At 41.9% G+C, this 14,203-nt stretch overlaps 1 protein-coding gene and 1 long non-coding RNA gene across 2 annotated transcripts; one reads left to right on the top strand and one right to left on the bottom strand.

Annotated features, from left to right (window-relative positions):
- Window positions 1-3,032: 3,032 nt before the first annotated feature.
- On the top strand, window positions 3,033-8,196 carry LOC100136674 (calpastatin; the record flags this gene model as incomplete). The annotated part of the gene is given in 12 exon segments (NM_001124645.1): window positions 3,033-3,206; window positions 3,330-3,428; window positions 3,600-3,716; window positions 3,937-4,050; window positions 4,253-4,342; window positions 4,459-4,563; window positions 4,788-4,880; window positions 5,287-5,331; window positions 5,482-5,583; window positions 6,749-6,778; window positions 6,907-7,013; window positions 7,226-8,196. Coding segments are annotated over 10 exon segments (891 nt in total). The 5' UTR covers window positions 3,033-3,206; window positions 3,330-3,332.
- A 741-nt stretch (window positions 8,197-8,937) lies between these two features.
- LOC118940470 lies at window positions 8,938-13,503 on the bottom strand. The gene is made up of 3 exons (XR_005036992.1): window positions 13,070-13,503; window positions 12,267-12,490; window positions 8,938-9,158 (listed from the first exon to the last, which is right to left on the bottom strand). It is a non-coding gene; the product is annotated as an uncharacterized LOC118940470 (long non-coding RNA).
- Between the last annotated feature and the right edge of the window lie 700 nt (window positions 13,504-14,203).

Raw genomic sequence — 14,203 nt, 5'->3', positions numbered from 1 at the left:
AATGGGTGTGTCAGTACTTTTCCTTCTGGTCTGCTACGTGTGGTCTGGTCTACATTATTCTGCCCTCTTTCAATTGTTGGAGTTAGTCTAAAGCGCCATCTAGTGACAGATTATGAAAACACAACTTTTACTGTAATCCTTTATGTATAACTATGCTTTGTTTGTTTGCTTGTATCAGAAACCCATGAGCACAGATGAAGCTCTGGACTCCCTCTCCTTTGGGTTCACGACCTCTACTGCTCCCATCCCTCAGAAACAGGAGAAGGTGAGACTTCACTATTTCCAGGTTATAATCACTTATGGGGTCATGTTCCCTGAAACATACATTGGGTAACAGGATCGTTATTAGTCCCATAGTCTTTCGGTTGAGACAGCGGTCCCGACTCTTCATGTTTTAACATATGATAGTGATACAATTTCATCTATTAACAGAAAGTGGAGGACTTGGCTGCCATTGATGCTTTGTCTGCTGGCTTCTCCAACTTCGCTCCCCCTCCACCCGCTCCCGTCAAGGTAACTGAAGAGCGCTGATATTTCACTCGACTCCTCCATTGTAAAACTGTATTCTAAAAGAAATTAGCGTGACATGGTAAACTCTTATGAAAAGCCATGTCAGGGAATGTCAATTGACATAACATGGTCATAATGACACCTGGCAACATTTTGGCTAGCTTGTCGGACTGCTTACTTTCTAGCCACCTACTGGTTACTATGTCATGGATGAATAGCCTGCCCTGCATACTGTTGCAAACAACATGACAGTGTCATGTAATTTTGACGCACACCAATGTCGGCTGTAATAGCTTATGACAACTGTTATGTCATGTAAAGATATGCTGCTGTGAAGACCGCTTTATAGTGAAGGGTTCAAGTGAGCTTTTTACCAAAGGGTTTCCCCATCTTCCTCTCAACTAGAACCCAAGCAACAGTATTCAACGGACTCAAATAATCTCTCTCCTCCATTCCAGAAAGCTGAGTTTAAGTCTCCCGTTGTGACCAAGTCGGCTGCTCCCCCCGCGGACAAGAAAGCTAAGGTGGAAAAGGTAAGTAACCCCAAAGAAAGCAAGTCCTACGTCATGACCACACATTAATACGCCATGCGTAACAATGTCATGAGCACTACATAAACACTGACAAACGCTTATGTCCACTGTTATATTGGGTTGTCCATCATTGCAGCTCAGCCAACGGAAATCAAATAATCTCTCTCCTCCATTCCAGAAAGCTGAGTTTATGTCTCCCGTTGTGACCAAGTCGGCTGCTCCCCCCACGGACAAGAAAGCTAAGGTGGAAAAGGTAAGTAACCCCAAAGAAAGCAAGTCCTACGTCATGACCACACATTAATACGCCATGCTTAACAATGTCATCAGCACTACATAAACACTGACAAACACTTATGTCCACTGTTATATTGGGTTGTCCATCATTGCAGCTCAGCCTGTCATGCTTTGAGGCGGGTTGGGTTCTGTACTGTGTCGGCAACAAAAAATATTTCCATGCAAAATATGTATTCCATGTAATACTTCTGTCGGGTCATGAAGCTGTTATCTATTGACGTTTGTTGCGTTTCAGTTGGCTGACTCCCCAATGGACACCAAGCCTAAGACAGATGAGGTTTGTCATAGGAGGGATACAGTTTCTATCTAACCAATGAAATACTGTTACTGTTGTACTATGTATCATCCTGTGTGCTTGTTGATCATTCAATCTAACCCCTTGTGTGTCCCCCTTTCTCTGTCCCCCTTTCTTTCTTCATGTCCCTCTCTGTCTGTGTCTCTCCAGGGTATGTCCCTGGATGCTCTCAATGCTTTGGGAGACACTCTGGCTGCTCCAGAACCAGCGCCCGAACCTCCCAAGATCAGACCTGAGGACATTGTCACGGTACACTTGATTTGTATTCCGCCTGTGCTACATTTGTGTGTGCGAGTGCGTACGCGTGCGTAAAACGTTTTGGTGCACATTTCCGTTCTGCAGGAGGGCAAACTGACATCGGAGGCGGGTGTGTTTGTGGGTGAGAGGGACGACACTATCCCACCAGAGTACAGGTTCACCAAGGACAAAGTCAAAGACCTGCCTCCTCCCAAGAAAGAGGTGAGCCTTCTGAAGCCATCAAAAGCCTCATGTCCCACACCTATAGTAAATACCAGTGGCGACCTCCAAAGGGATCTGATGTTATAGTATACTGAGATTTGAGTCACAGTACTCATACTTCTCCCCTCTGTACTCTGTTTTCTCTCTCGCTCTCATTCTCCAGCCTTCCATGGACTCTGGCGAGGCTCTGGACATCCTGTCAGGTGACTTCATGTCTTCCTCTGTGGCTCCATCTGTCCAGGCTCCTGTCCTCTGCCCCCCAGCTCCTCCCAAACAGGTGAACAGCACCCTCTATCATTGGTTGTTCACTTATCAAACCATCCACTAATTGGTCAACTCTGTTATGAATCGATTTACCCCTCCAATAGTTAAATTTTCTATGGGTCTATTGGTAATCTTCTAAGTGAAAGTCACTCCAGTGCCATTACTTTAGGGCTATCATAATATGGCATGTGAGTAAGAATCAATAACAGCCATTTTGTCAATCTTATGACAGCCTTAGGAAGGCATTATAAGCTGTAAGTATGTGAGTCTCTCTCTCCCAGGCCAAAATAGATGATTTAGCAGCCCTGGATGCCTTGGCTGGAGACTTTGTGGCCCCTACTAAGGCCTCCGCTGTCCAGGCCCCTGTGGTGCCTCACTTCGACAACCCCCCACAGGTAAACTCACAGGTGTTTTGTATATGTTTAGTTATGTTGTGTGTTCAGTGTATTCAAATCATATTGTTTGTGTGTGTGTGTGTATGTGTGTACAAGTGCTTGTGTAGGTGTGCGTGTACCTTGTGTATTGCCGGCTGTCGGGTCATGGTGTGTGTATGCATATGTACAGTATACCCTGCGTACTGTCAGGTCATATCATATGTGTATGTGTTTTGCTCCTGTCTATAGAAAGCCGTTTGTACATTTGACCTTGAAGCCCCCAGCATGGCCCCTGTTGTACCCGGAGCCACTACTAAACCCGGAGCCACTTCTAAACCCGGAGCCACTACTAAACCCGGAGCCACTACTAAACCCGGAGCCACTACTAAACCCGCTGCCACTACTAAACCCGCTGCCACTACTAAACCCGCTGCCACTACTAAACCCGCAGCACCTACTAAAACCACCACTGATGAGGTAACCACGCTACGTGTAGACACAGGAGAAATCTAAGGCGCAGTAAGAGACTCAACTGAAGAAAAAAAGTCCCTGCACACAGCTGATCCCTGTGTGTGTGTGTGTGTGTGTGTCTCTCTCCAGGGTATGTCCCTGGATGCTCTCAGTGCTCTGGGAGACACTCTGGCTGCTCCAGAACCAGCGCCTGAACCTCCCAAGATCAGACCTGAGGACATTGTCACGGTATACATACACTGAACAATAAAGTTATTATATTAAATTCTTACAATGACTAGCTTACAGTATAGTACATAGTGTAGCAGTCCCAGTGACATTTTTTAAGGATAGAATTCATTTCAGCTCTGTTGTGTGTGTGTGTATATACACGTGTGTTTTTTTGCATGTGCTGTATAGGAGGGCAAACTGACAGAGATGGAAGCTGTGCTTGTGGGTGAAAGGGATGACACTCTCCCACCAGAGTACAGGTTCACAGAGGACAAAGGCAAAGACCTGCCTCCTCCCAAGATAGAGGTGAGCCTCATTTACGCAAAGCACAGGTCATTGGGAGATCAAAAAATACATTACTTTTCACTATGAGAAGAAACAGAACTAAAGATAACCAGGAGTTATTGGTGTAAGGGAATTTGATAATCATAACTATGTCTCTTCTTCCTCTCTTCACTTCTCCTCCCTATCCTCTCCCGTCCGCTCCTCCCCTGCTCTCTCTCTCTCTCTCTCTCTCTCTCCCCAGCCCTCCATGGACTCAGGTGAGGCTCTGGACATCCTGTCAGGTGACTTCATGTCTTCCTCTGTGGCTCCAACTGTCCAGGCTCCTGTCCTCTGCCCCCCAGCTCGCCCAACACAGGTGAACAACACCCTCTACCATTGGTCACTCACTTATCAAACCATCCAGTGATTGATCTGCTCTCTATAAAACTATGACCAGCCAATACGTGTTTTTATGTCTGGTTGCTTTAAGAGTCTCTTCGTTTTTCATCGGTAGCAGAACAACTCACTTAACATATACATTTTCCCTCCATCTCTCCTCTCCTCCTTTGTGTCTGTAGGCCACAGATGACTTTGCCTTGGATGCCCTGGCAGGGGAATTTGTAACTCCAGCTGTTGCCCCTGCAGTCAAATCTGCTGCTAACCGCCAGGTACTGATACACACACACACAATGTGAGATTATTGTTGTCCTATGCCTAATTCACATTTAGTGGCTCAGTCAGATACCCATTGTCAGCAGTGACATGTAACCGTGTGTGTGTGTAGCTGTCTACAGGGACGGTAGATGCTCTGGATGCCTTGTCAGACACCTTAGTGAACATGACTCCTATCCCAGAGCCCGTTCCTGTCTCTGTCAGGGACATCGTCAAGGTACTTATAAAGAGTGATATGAAGGCTTCATTAAGCCTACACATGATGTATTTAGTTTAAAGTGTGACCGACTGGAAATTCACTCTTGTGCAATACAACTGTTTAAGGCTATTCCTTGGTCAAAAAAATAAGCCTTACCTCACTGCAGTGAAACCTTTAGCCTATATGAGCTAATGCTAATGATATCTGTTGTTTTACCTGAGTCTGCTCTCTGCTTATTCTAGGAGAAGAAGATCATGGAGGAGAAGCTTATCAAGATGGGGGAGAGAGATGTCAGCCTTCCAGCTGAGTACCGGCACACAGAGAAAGACCTTAAGGTAACATATACAGGGTTGTAGTAGGAAATAAAAGGGGTATTCCTGAAGATGCTAATGTAATGTGCTAATGATAGCATAAATGCTAACGCTAATACGTGGTAAAAATGCAATACACCAAATAAAATGGTAGTAAACGGCCCTTACGTTATTTTTACGCTCTTCTATCGAAAATATGCAAAAACCAAGTAAGTTAAGAACAAATTCTTATTAACAATGATGGCCTAGGAACAGTGGGTTAACTGCCTTGTTCAGGAGCATAATTACAGATTTTTAACTTGTCAGCTCAGGAATTCGATCTAGCAACCTTTCAGTTACTGGCCCACCGCTCTAACCACTAGGCTACCTGCCACCCCAGGTGTAAGTAAGGCTGTATATTTTACAGGTTTTGTGTCTTTTCTCCTCACAGGCAAAGGCAGAGGCCAAAACCCAGGCGGATGTTAGGCCCAAGCAGGTAGCGTTTCTGTCCAATTGTATCTATAATCGCACAGATCAGTCGTATTCAATGTCGTACTGTGTTGAACACAGTGCCACTCATAAAAGTCATATTGAATTCAAGTAAACCGTATGTACACTTGTGACCCTTCTTCCTCCTACCTTAAAGCCATCTATGGATGACAGCAGTGCCCTCGACCTCTTGTCTAGCGACTTCTCTTCCTCACCTTGTCCTGCTGCAACAACAAAGCAGACACAGCCCAGTCTGGAGGTACGTACACAGGGCCCGATTCAGACTTTTTTGACGCGTTTTGATTTAAGCACTTCTCAGTAGTTGGTATACAGACTTACCGAATGCATGTGCGTCACGCACTCTCCAGATGTTGCTCCCTTGCACGCTCTCTGCATTTGAGGCTACTAAGCCCATGAAGCTGGTCTGCAAAATTCTTGATATTTTTTTTTTAGCTCAGACTCCATGTCATTATCAGATAAGACCTTTATGTGCCTCTGCTACACTATCATGGCCTCTCTTTCACACAGGTACATGTTCATCTTTCTTTTCTTTTTTTTGTCAATGTACTTCTTCAGTGTCATTCAGTCTATTTTTTTTCATCACTTGCTGCTGCTCAAATGGACTTCTTCTCTTACTTCCTTGGCTGCTCTTTCAAGAACCTCCAAGGGGGCCTGCTTGTTTTACGTTTGTATAGACAGGGCATGATGATGTCTGCTCTGTAACAATAAAAAACTATCTTGAGTTCATATGCATGACACCTTGCAAAAATACTTAGCATATTATGCATTACCCGTACCCATTGGGTGCGTAACCTGATTAGGGCCGTCCACCCACGATGCTCAGAATGACAGAAATCCCATTTAGATTATGGTAATTATTTCTAACAGAACAGGCAAGTCGAGGATGCAATGATTTGTGATCCTTCTAACCTAATTCTGATGCGCACTTTGAAGATGTTATACTTACTGTCCACATTTACTTATCCTCAGCCAACAAGATGAGTAACGAACAGCAAAATCACTAGCCTATGTCAATCTACTATTCCCCATAGTAGAAAAGTTAACCTACAACAGTGGAGGCTGGTAGGAAGAGCGATAGGAGGAGGGGCTCATTATCTAGGAGGATGGGCTGGAATGGAATAAACGGAGCGGTATCAAACATATTGAAACCGCATGTTTGACTCCGTTCCATGAATTCCATTCCAGCCATTACAATAGCTCCTATAGCTCCTCCCACCAGCTTCCACTGGAAGATGAACTTGCCATTGATTCTCTGGTTATGGAGCAACAGATATGGTTGTTGGTTGTCTTACAGCGCCCTCTAGTCTTATTGAGACGTATTACAAGTCTCCCGTATCACTTTACCATAGCCCTCCCTGAAGTTATATCCACACTGAACAAGGTGTCAATTTTGTTTATTGCAGAGTAACAGCAAGTCAAGGTCTAAGTCAAAGGTAAGAACTAGACCTTAAGAAAACCAAATGAAATTAGATCCTAATAATCATTTGAGATACATGCCCATATTCATGTGATTTGATATAAATGTCCTCTAATTGACTTGACCTTTGACCTTTTGTCTCAGAAACAACAGGAGGAGAACCCATCAGCCAAAGACCACCTGTCTGGAAAGATGAGTTCAGATGTAGTGCCAGGATCCAAAAATAAGGGTGGCAAGAGCTAGACCTCTAGGTAAGGACTTGACCATCAAGTACCTCAGGAGCACAGATTTCAAAAGTAGCCTACAAGACTCAACCAACTTGAAACAATGTGACCGTGATACTGGAATGCAGGCTTCTATATGTACTAGCATACATACAATTTAGTCTGATTTAATATCATAGTATAGGATTATTTTGTTGTCTTCTGTGAAATTGACTGATGTATGTTTTTATGTATTGCAGGTTTCTAGCGCACTACATGTCCCCTGCCACATGGAGGCGCCACTAGAGGGAGCTGCTGTGAACGATGATTCTATTTTTCTAAATGGTGGAGAATGTATACTGGATGAAAAACAAACATGACCACACACACACACACACAGACACATGCTGTGTGCAATGCCTTTCCTGCTTGGTTTCGCACATGACAGAAGATTGTACTTGTTTTGGTTTCTTTCCTTTGAGATGAGGAGAGCAAAATAAAGAGAGAGTGAGAGAGAGAAGGTGAGAGAGAGAGTTTGTTGTAATTTATTCCTCATGAATGACAGAGCAGCTGTCCAATCCTGTGAGAAAAATAAAATGGAGGTGTTGCCCTAGCTAACAGTCTGTATTGCCCCAATGTTGCAGTGATGTTGCTTCAACATTGCTACAATGTTGGGTAATAGTGAGCGTGATCTGGGTTTAGGAACAGTGTATAGTGGGTATATAGGATTGTGATGTCTTTGCAATCTTGCTGTACACAGAAAAGCATGTTTTCTATTATGTGGACAGCCAACATAAGACACTAGCGTACAGCATAGTCTTGCTTAGTTTGATGATAATACTTAGTTTACAATATTGAAATGTGTAAAAGGATTTACAGGAAGTGATCTGCTTGGTACGGATGCATCTGATAGCTCATGCAATACTATATATTTACTTTCTTGATAGATATCGCTTTACAGAAGGGTCTATATGTGTGTACTTTGCCTCGTAGAAGCATGTATTGGTTTCCGAAAGTGCACTTACAAGTAAACTTGGGTGGTCACTACCTCTGTAAACTGCCTTTGTTTGTATACTGTAAAACAGTCCCAAGAGCTATCACTTCTACTCAAAAAGTCAAAAGCTGGTATGACAGAATTCTACATACAGTATTTCGGTGCAGGTCTCAAACTCAAAACTTGAGAGATATTTTGGAAATGGGAATTCTAATTTAATAAAAATGTCAAAAATAATTGGTTTGCTGTGTGTATTCAAGTGTCTGTAGTAACTGCTTGTGCCTCAACAACAGAAAAACAAACATGTTGAAGCTAACATGGGGTAGCCTAAATGTACTTTGCCCTATAAAATGGCAATAAGAAAATGACAAAAACAATTAATGACTAGTAGAATACACAAGAGGGTAATTTGGTATAGGGAACCTACTGTATATTTTGTTGCAGGAAAGAGAATACTTTTTAATATATTTTAGAAAGGATTTCACATGCAATATTAGGAAAATCTTTATCTTGTGCAAAGCAGCTCCATAGTTTTTACATTTAGTTAAGTTTTACAACGCTGCTTCCTCTGATATTGGCTGTTTTTTGAGTGCAACAGCCTTGGACGCTTGTAGAGTAGAATTTCAATAGATGTCAAGTGCTTGTAAACAAAACATTTGAATAAAAAAAGATGTAGCTTTACCATTTCTGTCTCATCATTCAGATTGTAAGAGATGAGTAATATAAAGTATTGGAGATTTCACATTAACATGCCTTTACAGTTACACGAACACTCACATTTTACATACACTATGTTACAATCATTCAAGTATTCCAAAAATATTGCTTTCCTCCAAATATACAAAAATGAATAGTATGGGGAAGAAGTCCAACAATTTGAGGCATAAAATGTTCAATTAGTTTTATGGGGGTTTCACTGCAGAGCTTGTGTCTTTGGTACTATTTACAGGACATGGAAATCAGAAAGTGAAAAGCATCTTAATACATCTCCATTTATTAGAGTAATGACATTAATCATATTCACAAAGCTGCCGTAAAGCCAGTATGTTGATGAAAGGAAGAGAGTGAGAATTAGGCTATTTCAACTAGATAAATGGTGTTACAGTTGAAATGTATCAAATATAATCAATTGAATGGTTCGTAGCAAAGAGACAACGTTGCGCCATCTTGTTTCCCTCTTTCGCAGTGGAAATCATTGTCTGTGAGAAGAAAAGACAAGGAACAGCCGTGTCATAAGCATCACCAACTACATTGTGAATGTCAGGTCGAAGTTTCAATCTGTTCAATATTTTTTTTATGTAGTTGTTTTGGTCTGTCTAGTTCCCCCCCCCCCCCCCCAGCAATAATTGTAATTACTTTACTACAAACACTGACCAATAATATTCCATAAAATATATTATTATGCAAAATCATATTTCAACTAACGAATATGTTATTTTTGTGTTCTTATGTAGCTTGTACATGCTGGTTTTACTATACCTGGTGTTTTTACTATCCTACACTAAAACACACCGCTCAATTTAAAACAAAGGAATATTTAGATGGTTGTGGATAGTTTAATTCATTGTATACATGTTTAAGATTACACTAGTCTGTTGTTGGCTATAGGATGTTGTTTCCCTGGTGCTCCCATTCTCGGCCTGAGTACAAGATAAAAACATAAGAGAAGCTTGTCTTTCTAACGACAAACTCTGTTAGGTCGTTTAGGGGAGAAAACTCCCAAAAGTGTGCACCTTGTGTGCTGAAAGCAGTCTCCACCAAAGCGGGAATATTGCCTTTAAATTTATGTCACTCTGTAAAGCTGAATTTCCGTGATGCAGATTGAATTGAGTCTTAACAGTCTGGTCCATAATTATTGGCACTCTTGATAAAGATGAGCAAAAAATATAATTTCGGACCTGTTTGCCATAGTAAATAGGTAAAACGTACTTTGTTTTGTAATAATGTGGGCATACAAATAATTGTAACATTTAAAAATAAATCTGGCCTCCTGTGTGGCGCAGTGGTCTAAGGCACTGCATCGTAGTTGGGGGCCGGGTGCTGACACGGTCACCAGGTGTACGGTGTTTCCTACGACACATTGGTGTGGCTAGCTTCTGGGTTAAGCGGGCATTGTGTCAAGAAGCAGTGCGGCTTGGTTGGGTTGTGTTTCGGAGGATGCATGTCTTTCGATCTCTGCCTCTCCCGAGTCCGTAAGGGAGTTGCAGTGATGAGACAAGACTGTAACTACCAATTGGATACCACAAAAAAATGTTTTCAATTAAAACATTTAAAAATAAATATTGATATATTATTATTATTAATAATAATACTAAAAATTAATGTAGAACATTGTGCATTTAAATTATAAATTATAGCTGAGTCAATAGAGCACAAGGACATCCTTTCCGGCCGAACTCCCCCCTAACCCGAACGACGCTGGACCAGTTGTGCGCCACCACATGGGTCTCCCATGGGACAGCTTGGGAAATTCCAGAAAATGATGTCATGGCTTTAGAAGCTTATGGTAGGCTAATTGACATCATTTGAGTCAATTGGAGGTGTACCTGTGGATGTATTTCAAGGCCTACCTTCAAACTCTGCCTCTTTGCTTGATATCATGGGAAAATCAAAAGAAATCAGCCAAGACCTCAGAAAAAAATTGTAGACCTCCACAAGTCTGGTTCATCCTTGGGAGCAATTTCCAAACGGCTGAAGGTACCACGTTCATCTGTACAAACAATAGTACGCAAGTATAAACACCATGGGACCACGCAGCCGTCATACCGCTCAGGAAGGAGACGTGTTCTGTCTTCTAGAGATGAACGTACTTTGGTGCGAAAAGTGCACATCAGGCCTCCCGGGTGGAGCAGTGGTCTAAGGCACTGCATCGCAGTGCTAGCTGTGCGCGCTGTGTTAAGAAACAGTGCGGCTTGGTTGGGTTGTGTTTCGGAGGATGCATGGCTCTCGACCTTCGTCTCTCCCGAACCCATACGGGAGTAGAAGCGATGAGACAAGACAGTAACTACTACCAATTGGATAGCACGAAATTGGGGAGAAAGAGGGGGTAAAAAAAAAAAATTGAATCCCAGAACAATAGCAAAGGACCTTGTGAAGATGCTGGAGGAAACAGGTACAAAAGTATCTATATCCACAGTAAATCGAGTCCTATATCGACATAACCTGAAAGCCCGCTCAGCAAGGAAGAAGTCACTGCTCAAAAACCGCCATAAAAAAGCCTGACTACGGTTTGCAACTGCACGTCCATCTTTCCCACTGCAAAAGCACAAGTCAAACAGGGAACACATTTTTGATCCTTCCAGATCCTTGATATCCTTCGTCTGCACTTCTGGACTGCCCTTTTCAATTCAAACCACGGGTTTTCAATGGGGTTCAAGTACAGAGACCGAGATGGCCATTGCATTTTGATTCTGTGGTCAATTAACCTTTTCTTTGTGAATTTTGATTACTGCTTGGGGTTATTGTCTTGCTAGAAGATAACCTGCGGCCAAGTGTCAGCCTCCTAGCAGAGGCCACCAGTTTTTGGCTAAAATGTCCTGGTACTTGGTAAAGTTCATGATGCCGTTGACCTCAACAAGGACCAGTGAAGGCAAAATAGCCCCATAACATCACTGATCCACCATTTTACTGTATGTATGAAGCATATGCTTCTGTTTTGATATTGTATTTCCATCAACTAGGTTCAATGCTCTTGTTTTGCTTGGTGGGCAAGGGTGTTTCATATGAGTGTATATACTGTAAGTGGGTGTTTCGTAAATACATGAGGGTATGAGTGGGTGTATACATATGCAGGACTCGCGATTGCAGTGGCATATAGGGATGAAGAGGAGGAGGAGGAAGAGGAAGCCACAGCCAGCAGCAAATGGGCCCAAATGATCAGATCACAGGATGCACTAGGGTCCATCTTTCCCACTGCAAAAGCACAAGTCAAACAGGGAACACATTTTTGTTCAGCCACATTGGATAATGGCAAATACCCAGTCAGTGTAACTTTGGTTATCCAAAACAACCCTATCAATCGATGATGATCGATGATTTAAATCATGTTGATGATGATGAAGCAAAACTTGGCAGTTGTAGATCTGGTTACCTCTATGCCTGTGGTCATTGGTGGCGTTGTCGTGGTTGTTTTAAGTGGAGTGAGGTGTGTTAGCATGGATAACTTTCAGACCGTTTAAAACGTATTTAGGCTATAGCTTTGGCTACAATAAACCTCTGATTGAAAAACCCTTGTTGCCATTGTTGTCTGAAACTGGATTAGTCCGATCAAATTAATGTATAAAATGTAGCCCAGCTGGTTTACTCACCTGGCCCAGCAAGTCAAGTTACTTCACCAAATACTTGCGCATTACTGTTGATTGATGCACAGCTGTAGACCACATTATCTCGGGCCTTTTTGAAAGCCTTCAATATCAAGATGTCTTTGTTTATCTGGTCCCCACTGAACACTTCGGAGTCAAAAAAGTATGTGCTTTTCTTCATTCTTGGAATTTAACGTTGCAATAAACTCCATTCCAGCGTTGTCCTTCCCCTGAAACCAAATCAACATGTTGCCCCTAGGTTTCGGTCTCTATCCCCTTTCTCTGTCAGAGAACTCAGTTCGAGAGTTTTTGATAGCGTTTGTGAACATAATTGAGATTCAACAAATAAATACATAAATCATTTCTTATTTAAATATGTATTTAAAAAAAGGAAATGACTGAAACGTGATCAATTATACAACTGGGTTACAAGCTTATAGCCTAAAACCATTTTGTTCACAATAAGACAGTCTAGAGACAAACCTACAACACAAATGAATTTACCCTTCACATCGAAATTTAAATAGCAGTAGACAATGCTATTTATTACAATGGTATTGTTTGTTCCAATAAAAGTTGCCTATTTAGTCAGTTTACTACATGAATGCCAAGAACGTTGTGCATATAGGCCTCCCTAGGCTAATTGTATTTCAGATTGAAAAAGCTAAAACATTATATATAGCCACACTTATGAACTAGGCCTTTTAGAGTGCATGTATTCTGGCGACGTGGAAATCCATCGATTACTTTTGTTTAAACTATCCGCCCTACATTGAAGGGAAAAACTCCATAGGCTATACCATGCTTACCTTGACAAAAGAACGGTGTCTGCATCCACTTTTGGCCCATTTTCATGTATTTTGGCACAGCAATACTTCCAAGATCTCCATCATGGTATGTACAGTAGAACCCGGTATGATGAGGAGCTCAAAACGACCTTAAACCCCGCCCCAAGTCATTTCTCATCACTGTTAAATCGAATCATTTGCAGGAGTCATTGCAGGTGGTCTGTAAAGGCTGCTCAAGCAGAGCTCACCAATCCACGCGGCGCCTCACAACAGGCTGGCGGCTTTGTGCACAAATTGCACGCGGTCTGTGCGCTCACCCACAGCACATTGTGGCGACAAAAACGAGGTAAAGACTAGGCCAAATACGAATGGAGTCAAACTTTCAACGGAGGAGGAATGAATGTAAGACAAAAGCAGCAGCTGCACTTTTGAGGACGAGATTCTGTGCTGCCCGGTTGATAAACATCTGTTGCAAGAATATCCGAATAATATCATCAGCAGGCCTATAATTATAAAGGCTATTATCGAGCCTTGAGACTATTTGTTTCAAATAATGTTAACACATTTTTTAATATGTTATTTATTTGTAGTATTGCTATTATATTTGCAACAAAATGTACTTATCAGGCCTATATTTCACTCATCTACAGCCTAAATCAGTGCATGGTGTCAAAGTTTAATAGATACCCTAGACATTAACAGATTAGACATCTGAAATAACCCTGAAAGAGTTTCACACAGCCATAGATCCTGACATACTGTAAGATAACGTTCAAATACATTTTGTTTTGAAGGGTGAGGCTCTGCTTATAAGATTAGTTAAGGTTCCTCTCTTGTGCAAATACAATAACATTGAATCGAAATTAATTTGGAAAACTTTTGGATCAATTTTGATAACAATCTGACACTATAAAGCTCACAAATAACAAGGCCTATTCATGAATGATAGAGTGATGTGAATAAATGTTTGGTTACATCGCCCCCTAAATGCAAGAAATAGTTCACCAAAAGTACATTTTTGTAAATTATTTTTCCTCAACCCTACCAACCCTTCCCTGATTGGAGTAAACTAATAGACAACACTTACAGCTATTTTTTACTTACACAGTGCACTCTAATCTTAATTTCAACCCTCAGATGTCCACAGACTAACCC

The sequence above is a fragment of the Oncorhynchus mykiss genome, chromosome 17, assembly GCF_013265735.2.
Source record: "Oncorhynchus mykiss isolate Arlee chromosome 17, USDA_OmykA_1.1, whole genome shotgun sequence".
In the NCBI taxonomy this organism is placed as follows: Eukaryota; Metazoa; Chordata; class Actinopteri; order Salmoniformes; family Salmonidae; genus Oncorhynchus; species Oncorhynchus mykiss.
Note: the sequence above shows the minus strand (reverse complement) of the source record. Positions and strands in the feature narration are given on the sequence as shown.